The following is a 13,074-nucleotide window of genomic DNA, read 5'->3' as shown; positions in this document are numbered from 1 at the left end:
TGGGGGACCTGGCTGTAAAGAAAAGTCACATGCATATTTGGATGCATAGAGAAGCAAGAAGCACTTCTGTGATCTTCCAGTTGCTTTCCTTGAGGAAAATGTCCATGAGGACAGTCAGGGAGAGGGAGGGAGGTTTGACTCAGAGGTCCTCTCCCACCCAAACCTCTTCATAATTTTATTCCTCACCATGCTTGTTTTCCACTTCAAGTTTTCCAGCAGGGATTTCAAACCCAGCCTTGACCCCTTCTCAGCTCAACACACATCTCTTCCCTGCAACATAGCACCTCCATCACCCAGCTCCTTGTGAACCGGGGCAAATCTTGCCAAGGGAGCATGATGAAACATTGGAGCTGAGTTTTTGTCCCTGCTTACCTTACCACAGACTTGGCTGACCAGCCAGGCACAAGGAGAAAATCCCAGAAAGGCAGAATTGGGGGGAAAATGCCATATTTTGGCTCTGAACCCTGCAGGCTTAGAAATGGGATTTGCGGGGTTTTATCCTGAGCAAGGATGTTGGGCTGGGCTGAGCCCTGGGCAGTCAATCCTTTGCTTGCAGCACGGGCTGAATTATTAGGGACTAATGGCAGTTTTTAGCTGGCATGGGCGGGGTTGTGCAAAGCCAGGGGAGAAGTTCTTTCTGCTCAGTCAGCTTTCCCAGATGCCTTAAGCAATTGCTGCTGGAAGTGTTTTTGATCAAATTCACATCAAATGTGTTTTCCCTCCTAGTTGTTGTCACTTGTGTTGCACTGCTTGTGCATGCTGTCCTTGGAGACCCAGATACTGATCTAGATGGAGTCTCTCCTGTTTGATCCCCCAGTGATCCTGCCTCCAGCAGGCACTCCTGGGAGCTTTAAGGACTGTGGATCACCATCACTGAACATGCATGGCAATGGGACTGGGAAAGAACAGCAAAGCACTGTTTCATCCTGTTGTTACCACATCCAGAGCCTTGGGAAGAGGGAGGCCGCACCTTGAGCTATCCCGGGACAGTGAAACATTTAAGCATGACCAAGGGCTCAGGCCCTGTTTTGAGGCAGATCAAGAGAGTGCCATGCATCCTTGCCTAGCTGGCCCCTTGCAAAATGTGACAGTGGCAGATGAATGAAGAGGTACATTAGCCAGAGTACAAAATTCTCAGTCAGATCAGAGCAAATGTCAAGGATTCCCTAGAAAATCATTTCTGGTCTGACAAAACCTACCCAATATGGTCTTCCTAAGAAGAGAGTCGAGCAGCATTCAGTCCATCATGTGAAATCATCTTACCTGGCAATCGTCACTGCTGGAAAGTGTTTTGAGCATCAGCTGTGCCTGTCATCTCCCAGGTACTCAAGCAGCAATGTCTCTCAGTCCTCCTGTCTCTGCAAACCTCCTCCCACATCTTGTATCTCCACAAGGCCAAGGCAGAGCAGGCTGGATGCTTTTCCAGGGTTTTCCTGGTAGTGATGCTCTGGAGCAAGCCACCATTATGTATTTGAGTCATATGTTGTCACTTAAATTCAATGCATCCTGAGGCCAGGGGAGCAGTTAGTTTATGCAGCAGCCCTGTGGTCTTACAAAGTTTGGTTCAGCAAGTCTTGGAGAAAGAGGCAGAGGACAACCAAGAAAATCGGAGCAGCCAGATGAATTTTGACTCCAGAGGTGGCAGAAGGATAGAAGGACCAGTTCCCCCTCCCTTCATTTGCAGCACCCAGGCTAATGTGCTTGATCACAGTTTTGGTAGGCATTGGACTGTGCAGCGCCATGTAGGTCTGGGCTGCTAAACCAGCAGACCAAGCTGCCACATCAGATCAGCTCACATCCACACTTCCCAAAGCATGCATCAGGCTTAGCTCCAGGCAGGTTTTCCTTTGCCCTCCATGTCATGTTTGCAGCATGCTTCAGGCAAATTTTTCATTAAGTACAGAGATTTCATGTCAGCAAGGCTTGGTAATGCAAAGGACCCTGCATGAGCGACTCATGGGACATTTTACAAAGATGGGTTCCCATCAGCAGGGACAGAAACCCTAATGAACCCTCTTGGCTGTCAGAGACCACTGGGTAACAGATAAAATAATGTGTGACACAAGGTTGTTCACACAATCTGGCCCATTTCTGCTCATCTTCTGTCCCTCAGGAAGGTGCAACCTGAGCAAGCGTTGCGCTGCCCTTTCATGTGTCCTTGGCCAGGCACACATTCCCTGTGGTTGGGACTAACACCTCCACCACAGACCTGGGTGTCTTGCTGCATGCGAGGCTTTTGCCTCCTCACCATCCGGTGCAATTTTGCTGTCAACTGGCGGAAGAAAAGCCTGATCTGCTCCTTTTCCTTCCCAGCAACAAGACAATTTCCCTCCTCGAGTAGCTGTCAGAAATTTGAGCAATGAAGCTGCTAAGTGCATAAAAGCACTCCCTGGTGCCCCAGTCAGATGAGTGTGCTGCAGAGGCAGACACAGGAGCAGCTGGGTTTCTTTTGCGTATCTAAAAGCACGGATAGGACTTCAAGCCCCTGCAGCCCCTGGGGAGGCTCACCAAGCAGATAAGGACAGCCAGGGAGATGGAGAGCAAAGTGTCGTGAAGGCAGGAATGGGGAGAGAAAGAGTTGCCTTGCTTTTGGTGATTGGCTCCAGCAGTGCCCTGACGTCTGATCCAGGCTCCTCACTGTGGCCATGGCCAGTTTGCATGGCCCTGGCCACTGGTTCTCATGGTGCCCAGCACTGATGATGATTTGGGATCTTTCTCCCCCACAGCTTCTGGTCCCCTACAACAGCCTGCTTGCCCCTCTGCACTGGTACTGCCCCGTGCCCAGTGCTCACATAGGCTGTGTGACGTGGGGAGTCTTCGAGCCATGTGCCCATCTCTCATGGCAAGCTTTGACTTCAGCTAATGAAGTGACGGGCTGACAAGCAGATGTATGAGAAATCAACGTGGCAGCTTTCCACAGGAGTCTGAGAATGCGTTCTGGGACAGGCAGCACCAATGTATGTGGCTTTGAAATGTCATCTCCAGAACATGAATCCCTTGTGGCTGTTCTCTCACAAGGATCACTGACCCTCGGGGTGCAAAGTGCTTGGCTGTTGCGGGGGCAGGGCTGGCAGCACCAGGCTTAGGACTCTGCTCCTGACTGCCTACCCTGTGTGCTGTAACTACGAATCTGAAGTGAATAGTCCTCCAAGCTACTCATGTAGTTCTCCTGGGTGAGCAGTGGAAGCTGGATGTGTGACAGGCTGCATAAGCGCATCGTTCCCTCTGTTTATTCAGGAATACATATCTGTCTATCTGTCCAAGCAGCTACAGTATGCCATGTTCTCATAGGCAAGCTAGTTACTGACTGTTGTAGCAGTTGGTTATGTGTTTAGAGATGATAATTTTCCTGCCCCAGTGGAGACACCATTACTGGCTATGTGCAGTACTTCTTAGCTATTCCAGCTTCACCTTGTGGGTGATCGAGGCACAATGATGCTTGCTTAGCTATGAGATCCCTTATCAAGATGCACAGCAGGGTTGAGGTGAACAAGGTCTCCGGTCTGGAAGGTCTCTAGATTAGAAGGTCTCTGATGCAACCTATTGTCCAAGAACCGACATCAAAGCTAAAGCAAGTTGCTCATGTGAGCTTTGAACATCTCCAGGGATACCTCATTCCATCACTTGTAAAAAAGTAAAGAAAATAAAGCTGTGTTAAAAAGGCATGACGGTAGTTCTGTAAGAGAGCTAAGAGATGCATTGTGCAGCAATGAAAGCCACCTTTCATCATGCTGAATCTGAGCAGCAGTAAGTGAGTGCTGGACTTGATAGATCTCAGCTCCTGGAGATATAGCCCTGTCAAGAAGTGCCCTGGAGGATGTCCTCTGTCCCTCAGCCTGTCCTGCCTGGATTTCTCTGGAGCTGATTGCTGATGCCCTGGAAACAGAAACCTCCCTTGGTCCTTGCAGTGCAGTCACTTGTCTGAGTCACGAGAGAGTTTTCAGCCATTTCGTGTAACTAAGCATTACAGTGTAGATTGGGAATGGCAGGATTTTTGCAAGTATATTGAGGATTTCCACTGGTGCACCGTGGATTTCCACTGGTGCACCGTGACTGTGCAGATATATCTGAAATTAATGCAAAAGTCCATGTAGGTTGTCACCAGTCATTCCTGGTGCCGTCTGATTCCGTAAGAGAGAAAAGGCTAATGGAGATAGGAGAGCTGAGAGTCCCAGCTTCTTATACCTCTGCCCAGTGTGTCACCTATCTTTTTATGTGGCCTTGGACAAAAAAATACTTGTAGAGAAATATTCCCCTGTTGGTCTCTGTTCTGCTCCTGTCACTCTGTGCTAGACTGTGCTAGCTTGCTACATATGTACCTGTCCCTGCACATGCATGAGGTTACTCACAGGCTGCCTTCCCCAACTGGCATTTTCCTCTAAAAACTAGCTCTCTTCTTGCCCTGCCCTTGCCTTTGTACAAAGCCAGTTTGCTTGCCCATTGTCAGGGGACATCCGGCCCTGTCCTGCTAGTGCCACATCCCTGCTGGGGTCACTTACAGGCAGGCATGTGTGTGGTCTCCCTTGCACTTTCCAAGGGTGTGCCCAGAAAACACAGGTGGGCTGGCATGGTTGTACCAAGTACACACCACCTCCTAAGAGCAGCTCTTTGCTGTCCATGGCACCGAGCTGGCACTGGCAATCACATTGCTCTCCCTGACACATGGGATACCACACATGCCAAAAGCTTACCCAAGCTCAAAGGGAAGTAGGAGAAATCTGCAGAGCATAGCTAAATAAATAGCTATGATCTGGCTCGGAAACCCCTGAGACACAAGCATCTAGAGACTGGGGGAATCAGTTGGAAATACCAACTATACACCCATCCGACTCTTCAAACCTCCTACTCCAAGGTGCTCTTGAAAGTTGTCAGAAGAAGAGACTGTGCTATATGGCCATCGGGTCTGATTGGGTACAGCAGTTCTTCCCTTGGTAGGTCATCCTTAGAGCATCACCAGCCAGGAGGACTTTTCCATGGGCAATTGTAATGACAGGTTGTGTAGGAATGCCCTGTTAGAAGACCTTTACAGTTCGAATGAAATAACATGGTTTGAAACAGAAACTAAATACTGATGGAGAGCTTTGGGCTTGGAGCAAGGGCATAAATTTGTATGCTGTGTTCATGAAGATACTATCCTTCTTTTGTAGCTGCTGAGTGTCAGCAAAAGGAGAAGAGCTGGAGCTGCAATTCTGCAAGATTTGCTTTATTCTTTGATTTCCAGTACATGGAAATGAGATGAAACTCATTTCCTTAGCAATTGCCTTGGCTACAGACTCAGGGAAGAGCAGTTTCTGGTACAGAAGTGCAGACGGTTGGATGCGCCATGGACACCCTCTGCTTTCATGCCAGAGCAGGGCTCTTTAGCTCAGGCAAAATGGACTCCACACTGACAGAAAGAAAACCCCAGCAGCAGCAGTGGTTTCTGGCAAACTTGCACCATGGTGTCACTTGGGGGTCCCTGCAGTGGGCAGGGGGGAAGGCAGGAGGTGTGCCAAGCCTGGTGGTTTAGGCTAACACACAGCCTGGCTCAGCAGAGGGACCTCTAGCCCCATGCACCCCATGCACCATTGGAGAGATGCTCCAGAAATTGCTCTGTCCCACCTGCAGTGTGACTAAGGGACAAGGCAGGAAAAAAATACTCCAGCTTTTTCAAGGGCTGTGGTGTTGCACACTCATGGGATCTTGAGTGTTTGGCTTAAATACCCGGCTTCTGGAGATGTTAGATTATGGCAGAAGCACCACTTTCATCCTTGAATCAAAGCTCATTCTAGACCTTTCTGAGGATCTGGGGGACAGCTTGGAAACACCATCTATATTAACTCCAGATCCTCATGAGGTGAAGAAAATATGTAATGGTTTAGAGGCTGCTTTAATCTTCTGGTTTGATCTTCTGTTTTTTCCCTCTGTCTCATGGATTTGGGACTCCTGGTTTCTGGCTCTGCAGTGACTCAGCAGTGGGGGTTTCAGGGTGCTGTACAGCATCCCTTTTGTTTTGTGTTTACACAAGCACTACCACCTCTTGTGCTGAAAAAAAACCCTGAGCCACAGGAGAGAGAGATTTTAAATACAAATTTCAGGACGTACTTGCACTGTTGGGGCTTTGGATCTCAGCAGTACTTCATCCCACTGTGCCCAGCTAGGGAAACCAAAGGGCAGACATGTCTCAGATGCCGTGCTCGGCGCTGCAGCCCACATTGAGCCTTAGCAAGCTGGCCTGGCTCTGCCTCATTCACACCATGTATTGTAATACAAGAAAATCAGCCTTGCACAGCAACATGTACCTCTGGAGAAGAGGACTGCAGGCAGCAGGCTTGCAAAACTAGACTCTGAATGAAACCAGCAGGAGCACAGGGCTAGGTGAGGCCACTGGGAACATGGGCTCACATCATCACAGCCTGTGCTATCCAGCAAATCACTGCATGGGAGAGGAGTGAGAAGCAGAGACCATGCCACAGGGTCCAAAAAGAGCAGGGTGTCATCAGAGCGTGTCCCAGATTTACTCTAATGCAGGATAAATTGTGGAGTTGCCTGATCTTCCTCCTTCTCTGTGACATGACCACAAGTGTGCGGGACCCTGAGGAGTGGCTTTGCAGCAGGCAAAAGGCAGTGCAATGGACAGCAGGCATACTATAAGAATAGCCTGTGTTATTTTCACATACTTGCTGTTTCTCAAACAGATGTGATCTCAGCCACCATTAGGAGGAAATCCTTTTCTCTGGGATTGAAGTCTTATCCCAGGGACTAATTTGCCTCAGCAGTTCTTGCTGATTGGAGATTCATCCAGGGAGCAGACTTGCCGTTCGTTCCTCCCACCCTTCTCCCCAACAGCCTTGTACAGCAAAAAACAGCAGCAGTGCACATGTCTACCTGAGACAGAGCACTTGCTCGCACCCTAGGAAGATCACTTGAAAACCTGCATTATAGCAGCACCTGCTGGCGGTGGCACTTTGAGTCACTTTTAAGTTGGGTCTAAGCATCATGAACAGCTTTTCTAATTGGCATCCAGGTTTCCTTTTGTGAGAGAGAATTATTCTGTGGGTCTTTGAGGAATGCCACACATGGCAAGCTAGAGCACACACATATGAATTTTATGTCTTCGTACCTGTGCTGCCCTCAGGATTGATGAATACAGCTTTTTTAATTAACTTTCCTGGCAAAGGCTTCTTTTTCGTACCTGGGGGCAGAATGCAATGTACGTTTTAATGGGAGTTGTCAGGAAAATTATTGATTTTGTTAGTAATGTTTTTTGAATTGTGCAATTCTGTTAATTCTGTCAGGTCCTCTGATAGCTTGGCTGAGAGCATTTTTTGCATCCTTCATTAGTTTTTTAATACGTGATAATTTCCCCTAACTCATCAGTGTAAAGCAAGATCAGCTGCGTGCTTGGTAACCATTTTTCCAATGTACAAACCTATTGTAGGAATAATTACAAACAGAACAAATTATTACAGATACTCATTATAAAATACAACTACACTGAGCTGTGCTGCATTGTTACACTTTTCACAGCCATCACTTGCTCCTGAGTAAATGGTTTCATTATAAGCATGAAGGGCAAACTTAATACACTTCTGACTCATAGCAAACAGCACAAGAAATCATCCTGGCTGTTCCTCCAAGTGCTTGGCGGTGTTTGCTCTGAATGAGAATAAAATGTCGACTCTGCTGCCAAATGCTTGTCAGCTTAACAGAGGGGCTCTGGGTGGCAGTACAGACGTCCAAGGAGGGGAGAAAGCCAGAAGTTACGGCAGCGTGGCCTGCATTTTACTCCCCTGGAGCGTGGCTTTCTTCCATGTTTCAGTGCTGGGACCTGCTAGGAACAGTAGATCCTCCTTGATCATATATTAGAGCAGCCTTGGGGCTCCTCTGACTTGTGCTGGCTGCCCATGGAAAGCTCAGAGCCAGGGATGGGACTAGAGGTGTCTCTTTGAAGGATGGGACAGGCAGGGTTGGACAGGGGAGAAGAGTGAGTGGGAAGCTTGTTGAAGCCAAAGCATTCGCAGGAGGACAGTGCCATCAAGCATGGGGAAAAACAAGCCCAGCCAGGAGGTGAGCAGCAAGCAGAAGGCTGCAGACAGTCACTGCATTGCCTTTTTATTTCTTCTTGTTATTGCCTTCTTATTTCTTGTCTGGGACAAGGTCAGAGCAAGGACGAGGTCCCGGCCTGGCCGCAATGCCACACGCATGTTACAGTTCGAGGGGGCTCTGGGCAGGAACTGCTGGATTTCTGCCCCCAGCTTGTCTTTGCAAGGGCTTTGTACTATAGGACTTTCTACTATATTTGTACAATAGTCCCCCCTCATGCACTTATACCCCAGGGTTTTGGTCATCCTCTGGCAAGCAGCTTTCTGCTACGTGTTTCTGGGCTACTTACATGAGTCTCTGAAAAGAGCTGGAAAACTTGGGCTGTGCTAATTTTTTCCCCTGCTAAAGCAATGTTTTCATTCAATTTTCACTCTGTTGGGTGCCCCAAGGAGCAAATCTCTTTTCTGGTGGTCACAGCCTCCTGCGAGGCTTTCACACTTCATGGTGCATGCTTTGCAACTGTGCTCTGAGCAGGGACTCTGCCTTTGGACCTGCCCTGCTGATGCCACAGGGGCAAATTCAGCAACCTGAGGCCATGTGAGAAGAGGGTCTTGCTCTTGGACAGCAGAGAACCAGACCTTCAGTGCCTGGGGAACAATGTGCTGCTTGCAAAGGAATAGAAAAGAGTCAAATCTTGCTGTCAGTGAAGCTTTCTTTCATGCTGCCTGAACCAGAAAAACCATCTTTCCCTTATGTTCCCTCCACAGAAAAAGTCCTAATTTTACCAATCCCTTGCAGCTTGTAAACTGGAGCCTCCAAAGCCCAAACTGAGCAGCTGATCATGATGTTGTGCATGGATCTGCTGTGCCTGGCGAGACAGAGCCTCTTCCATGCACAGGGGCTGGTTTACGCAGGGCATCATGCTTTCAGAGGCTTTGTCTGTGCTGGTTACCAGTGCTCATGGCCCCGGGAAGCTATGCGGTTTGTGCAAGCTGTCAAAGGGCTGTTCTGCACCCTGGATTTTTGGAAAGGGTCATGTCTGGCTTCCCCTGAGCCAAGGCACCCCTGGAGGAGGCTGGTCCAGGCTGCATCATGTCCAGCTGTGGCCATCGCCATCCTGTGAGGTCCTGGTGCTCTGACCCTGTGGTCTGTGCTGATCCTGAGGCAAGCTCGGCCCATCAGCTCGTGCCCTCTGCTTTCGGCTGTGCTGTCCTTCCAGCCTGTGCTACCTAACCCACTATCTTTTGCCCGCAACTCCCTTCTCTTGCCATTTCCACCCTCCTCCTCATCTCCCTGTCTCCCCTCCTCCCTTTTCCCCCCTTACTCTTGAATCTCTATTTCTTCTCTATTCCAGCAAAATGATATCAATCAAGGTGATAGATGATGAGGAGTATGAGAAAAACAAGACCTTCTACCTAGAGATCGGGGAGCCCCGGCTGGTGGAGATGAGTGAGAAGAAAGGTGGGGGACGTGCTCCGGGGCTGAGCCCAGCCTGTGTGTCTGTGTCTGGCTCACTCATGCCTGGCACCTGCAACACCAAGCTCACATCCCCGATGCCTATGGGAAAGGGCAGGAGTGAGGGCACTTCCCATCCCCCCTGAACTCAGCCTCTCCCCAGCCCACCAAGGTCCGACCCCAGTGGGCAGTGGGGATGTTCCTGCCCTTCCCCATATGCCCCAGGGGGGATGTGCAGCCGCTTCCCCCCACCCGACCATCTCTGGCACCATGGCATCCGGGCGGACGTGAACTGCATGCGTGTGTGATGCCAATCATGTGTTTGCCTTTGTCTTATGTTCCCACAGGAAATTCATTACCCTTAGAGTACTTGACCGTGAGGAGTATGAGAAAGAGTGCAGTTTCTTCCTTGTGCTTGGGGACCCGGTGTGGCTACGACGAGGAGTAAAAGGTGTGAGAGTATAACCAGACCAGCTCTCGAGACGCTGCCGTCCGCTTTCTCTGTGTCTCCCTACTCTCACACTCCTTTCTCCTCGCACTCTGGCTCCCGGCCGTTTTGCCCTCCCTCCTTCAAAGCTTGGCCACTGCACCTTTTTGCTCTGTTTTCTTTCCTCTTTCATTTCGGGAGGACTCCATCTCACTCACGAGGACCCCCTGGGAGCAAGGCGTGCTCCCGGGAGGGTCCTGGAGCACCCAGGCAGGGGACGATGAGCATTGCCAGCCCTCAGAGACATTTTGAGAGCGCTGCCTTGCCTCGCCTCACCACAGCTACACCTTCATTTAATCGAGTAGAAAATTCAGTACGAAAAGTAAAAAGGCGACGCTGCATCATTTTTATCAGAAGATAAAATAGCCTTCACTTGAAATAAAATGCATGGCCACAGCAGTAATTTTAGCCTTTTTATACTGGCCCTAGGATCTGAAAATAGCTGAGAATCACAGCACAAGCAGGTAATACCATAAGATGCAATCAATCTAGGAGAAATCAGGTTACACTCCAATAAAGTTTCATGGCTCTGCACTGGATAATAGCTTCTCATAGGAATAATAAAAACAATTTCCTCTTTCATCACATAAAATAAAAACATTTCTAAACCAACTGCAAACCTTCCCCCCCAAAAAAGAGAGTTCACTTATTTTTCTGTGCATTTTTTCCTGCTAGGAAATTAAGTGAAAATTAATGGCAACAGCTAATTCTGCACGCTATTGGTGGCTGAGCAAGAAGCAGTTTTAGAGTTACTTAAGATAATTAGTTGCCCTACAAGACACCCTTATTAAAGCCTTTGTGAAAAATTGGCAGCAGCATTTGGTCTGTCTGCCTGGGAGCTGCTTTCTAATTTCTGGGACATAAAGTCTCTTCAGCAGCCATAGGGTTGTAATATATTATTTGTTCAGGACAGAGAGGGCTCCCAATGGTCCCCATGCTGAGCAGGGATATGCTGCTGTATTTCAGGCTAAAAACACATCCAGCAGTGATGCCATATCCCCTTTCAGCGCAGGTGCCGTCTAGGTCAGCTGCTTTGTCCCCTCCATCAAATTTCCTGCTGCGTTATGTGTCTAGCAAGCAGAAGCAGGGCTAAAAAATACTGGCTTGGCCTAGGTTCTGCAGGTGAGATTAAAGAGCACTGGTGGTATCTACAGAGCATAGCCAGTGTTGCCAGGATAAAGTGATACATGGACAACTCCACTCCAGCTCCAGCTCTGCCCAGCTTCACAAGGACCAGCATGGGCTCGGCCTTGCAAGCCCAGTGAGAGCAAACACGCTTTCCAGGCCCCAGGTTTGAGAGTTGTGGTACCAACTCAGCAGATCCCAGCTGAAATTTTTAATTAAACATAAAGGGAAAGGAAAGAAACTTCTTCATATTCCTGGTCATAGACATAACTGAGGAAATCTGAGGGAAGCTCAGCTTTGCAAACTCACTATCTGGAAGGCAAGTCAAGATTTTAAAGGATGCTATTTGATGCTTTGGCCATGCAGTGATTTTTTATTAACTTGTTTTTTGCTCTTGGTTTTGTATAAGAGGCAACGAGATGGGGCGAGCTGTGTGCTCAGCACCCTGGAGATGAGAGCATCTCTGAAACGTCACCCTTGGGCTGTGTAGCTGTGGTGGGGTCTGCGCCTCAGGGGACAGAGACCCACTGGTGCACTAAAGGAGAGGCGTTTTCTTTTGTTTTGGAAACCTAAAATGTTGAGCGACAAGATCCTTCAGCCAAGCCTTGCCACAGACTTTTCTTCTCTCATTGAATACGCCAGAAATGCAGCTGCCTGCTGGAGTAATTGCTCCCCATTACGCAGCTGAAGGAGGTCAAAGCCAGTAGCCGCTGCACATGGGCCGTCTTGTGTCCTCCCCCAGGGCAGAACTGCCTCCGAGACCAATGGAAGATCTTGCACATACAATTCAAAGGGGAAAAATGAATTTTTGGAGTGTGCCTTTTAATCCCATATCCACCCCATGTTTGCAGTAGTTTTTATTTTAAATCCACAATCCCATGAAATGTTTCTGTTCCTTTACTTTTAGTGCCTTTCTCTCAACAGTAATGGTATCCTGCAGCTTTACAGATCTGAAATCTCTGCCCTGGGATCTGGAGTCTTTCTGTGGATATCCCTTTTGATTTCATTATTCATTTACTTTTCTTCTTCTGTGTTTGTCTCTGTCTGTCTCCTTCACAGCCCTGTTGTTGAATGAGCTTGGTAAGCGCGCATTTGTTTTTCTTCTTCATTTTTCCGGTTTGTCTGTGTATTTTTGGAAGATAATTTATTTTGTTCGACATCTTTCTTTGCTCACAACATTCTCTTTTAGGGTGGTCAGCACTGTTTAAGTAAGCTCAGGTATCTAATCTCACATCTTTCCCTGGAGTAGAGCCCCAAAGTCACTAACGTTAAGGAGCAGTAACCCACTGTAGTAAGGAACATTTTTTCTGGATTGGTGTTGTTACAGCCACAGTAAATCTGCCAACACCCTGAGTTACAAACCAGCACTGTGTGAATTAACCCGTCACCTCTTACACCAGCATGGCAGAAACAGGATTGCCTGGCAATTTTGGGATGCTTGTAGCTGGACAGGAAAGTTGGCCAATCCTTTTTCAAGAGACAGTGCAAACTTTTCCTCCAGTCTTGGGGAGATTTAGAGCCCACCCAGCCTCTGAATTTCCATCCTGGCCTCCTCCAGGATAGGACAGCCAGGAAGGGAAGAAAAGCTGCCCTCATTCCCCAAGCACCCCCAGCCCCAATGCAGGCTCGCACTGGTTTTACCCGGTCCACAGCACATATTAGATACTGGGGGTGGCAGCTTGCAGATGTGGGTTGAAACACCTGTGTTCAGGTCTCCCTGCTCTGTCCCTGGGGTGTGTGTTGGGGAGCAGCCCCCCATCTGCACAGTCCCTTGCTGTGGGGAAGGGAAGGACTACCATGTCCCTGAGGGCTGCAGGGTGTCCATGTTGCTGTGCCGATGCTAATCCTCTTTCTCTCTCTCTCTCCCTCTTTCTCTCATTTTTTATTTCCTCTAGGTGGCTTCACCATCACAGGTATGGATTTCTGCTCTCCCCCTGCACCCCCTTTCCCTCCTCTTAATGACCATATGCTCACCCCACTCT

At 48.7% G+C, this 13,074-nt stretch overlaps 1 protein-coding gene across 14 annotated transcripts in view; it reads left to right on the top strand.

Annotated features, from left to right (window-relative positions):
- LOC104547960 (sodium/calcium exchanger 1) overlaps nt 1-13,074 on the top strand; it is a 102,995-nt gene that overhangs the window by 78,766 nt on the left and 11,155 nt on the right. For 3 of the 14 annotated variants that reach the window (XM_010193840.1, XM_010193839.1, XM_010193838.1), the window contains exons 2-4: nt 9,380-9,486; nt 12,152-12,172; nt 12,988-13,005. In XM_010193840.1, the coding sequence (XP_010192142.1) occupies nt 9,380-9,486; nt 12,152-12,172; nt 12,988-13,005 (146 nt within the window). Of the gene's footprint in view, nt 1-9,379; nt 9,496-9,827; nt 9,932-12,151; nt 12,173-12,987; nt 13,006-13,074 lie in introns of all 14 variants that reach the window. The other 11 variants (XM_010193848.1, XM_010193844.1, XM_010193842.1 and 8 more) reach the window with 6 other exon arrangements.

Source organism: Mesitornis unicolor, unplaced genomic scaffold (genome assembly GCF_000695765.1).
Source record: "Mesitornis unicolor isolate BGI_N332 unplaced genomic scaffold, ASM69576v1 scaffold11051, whole genome shotgun sequence".
NCBI classification, from domain to species: domain Eukaryota; kingdom Metazoa; phylum Chordata; class Aves; order Mesitornithiformes; family Mesitornithidae; genus Mesitornis; species Mesitornis unicolor.
The sequence above is the reverse complement of the archived record's forward strand: the minus strand, read 5'-3'. Positions and strand labels throughout refer to the sequence as shown.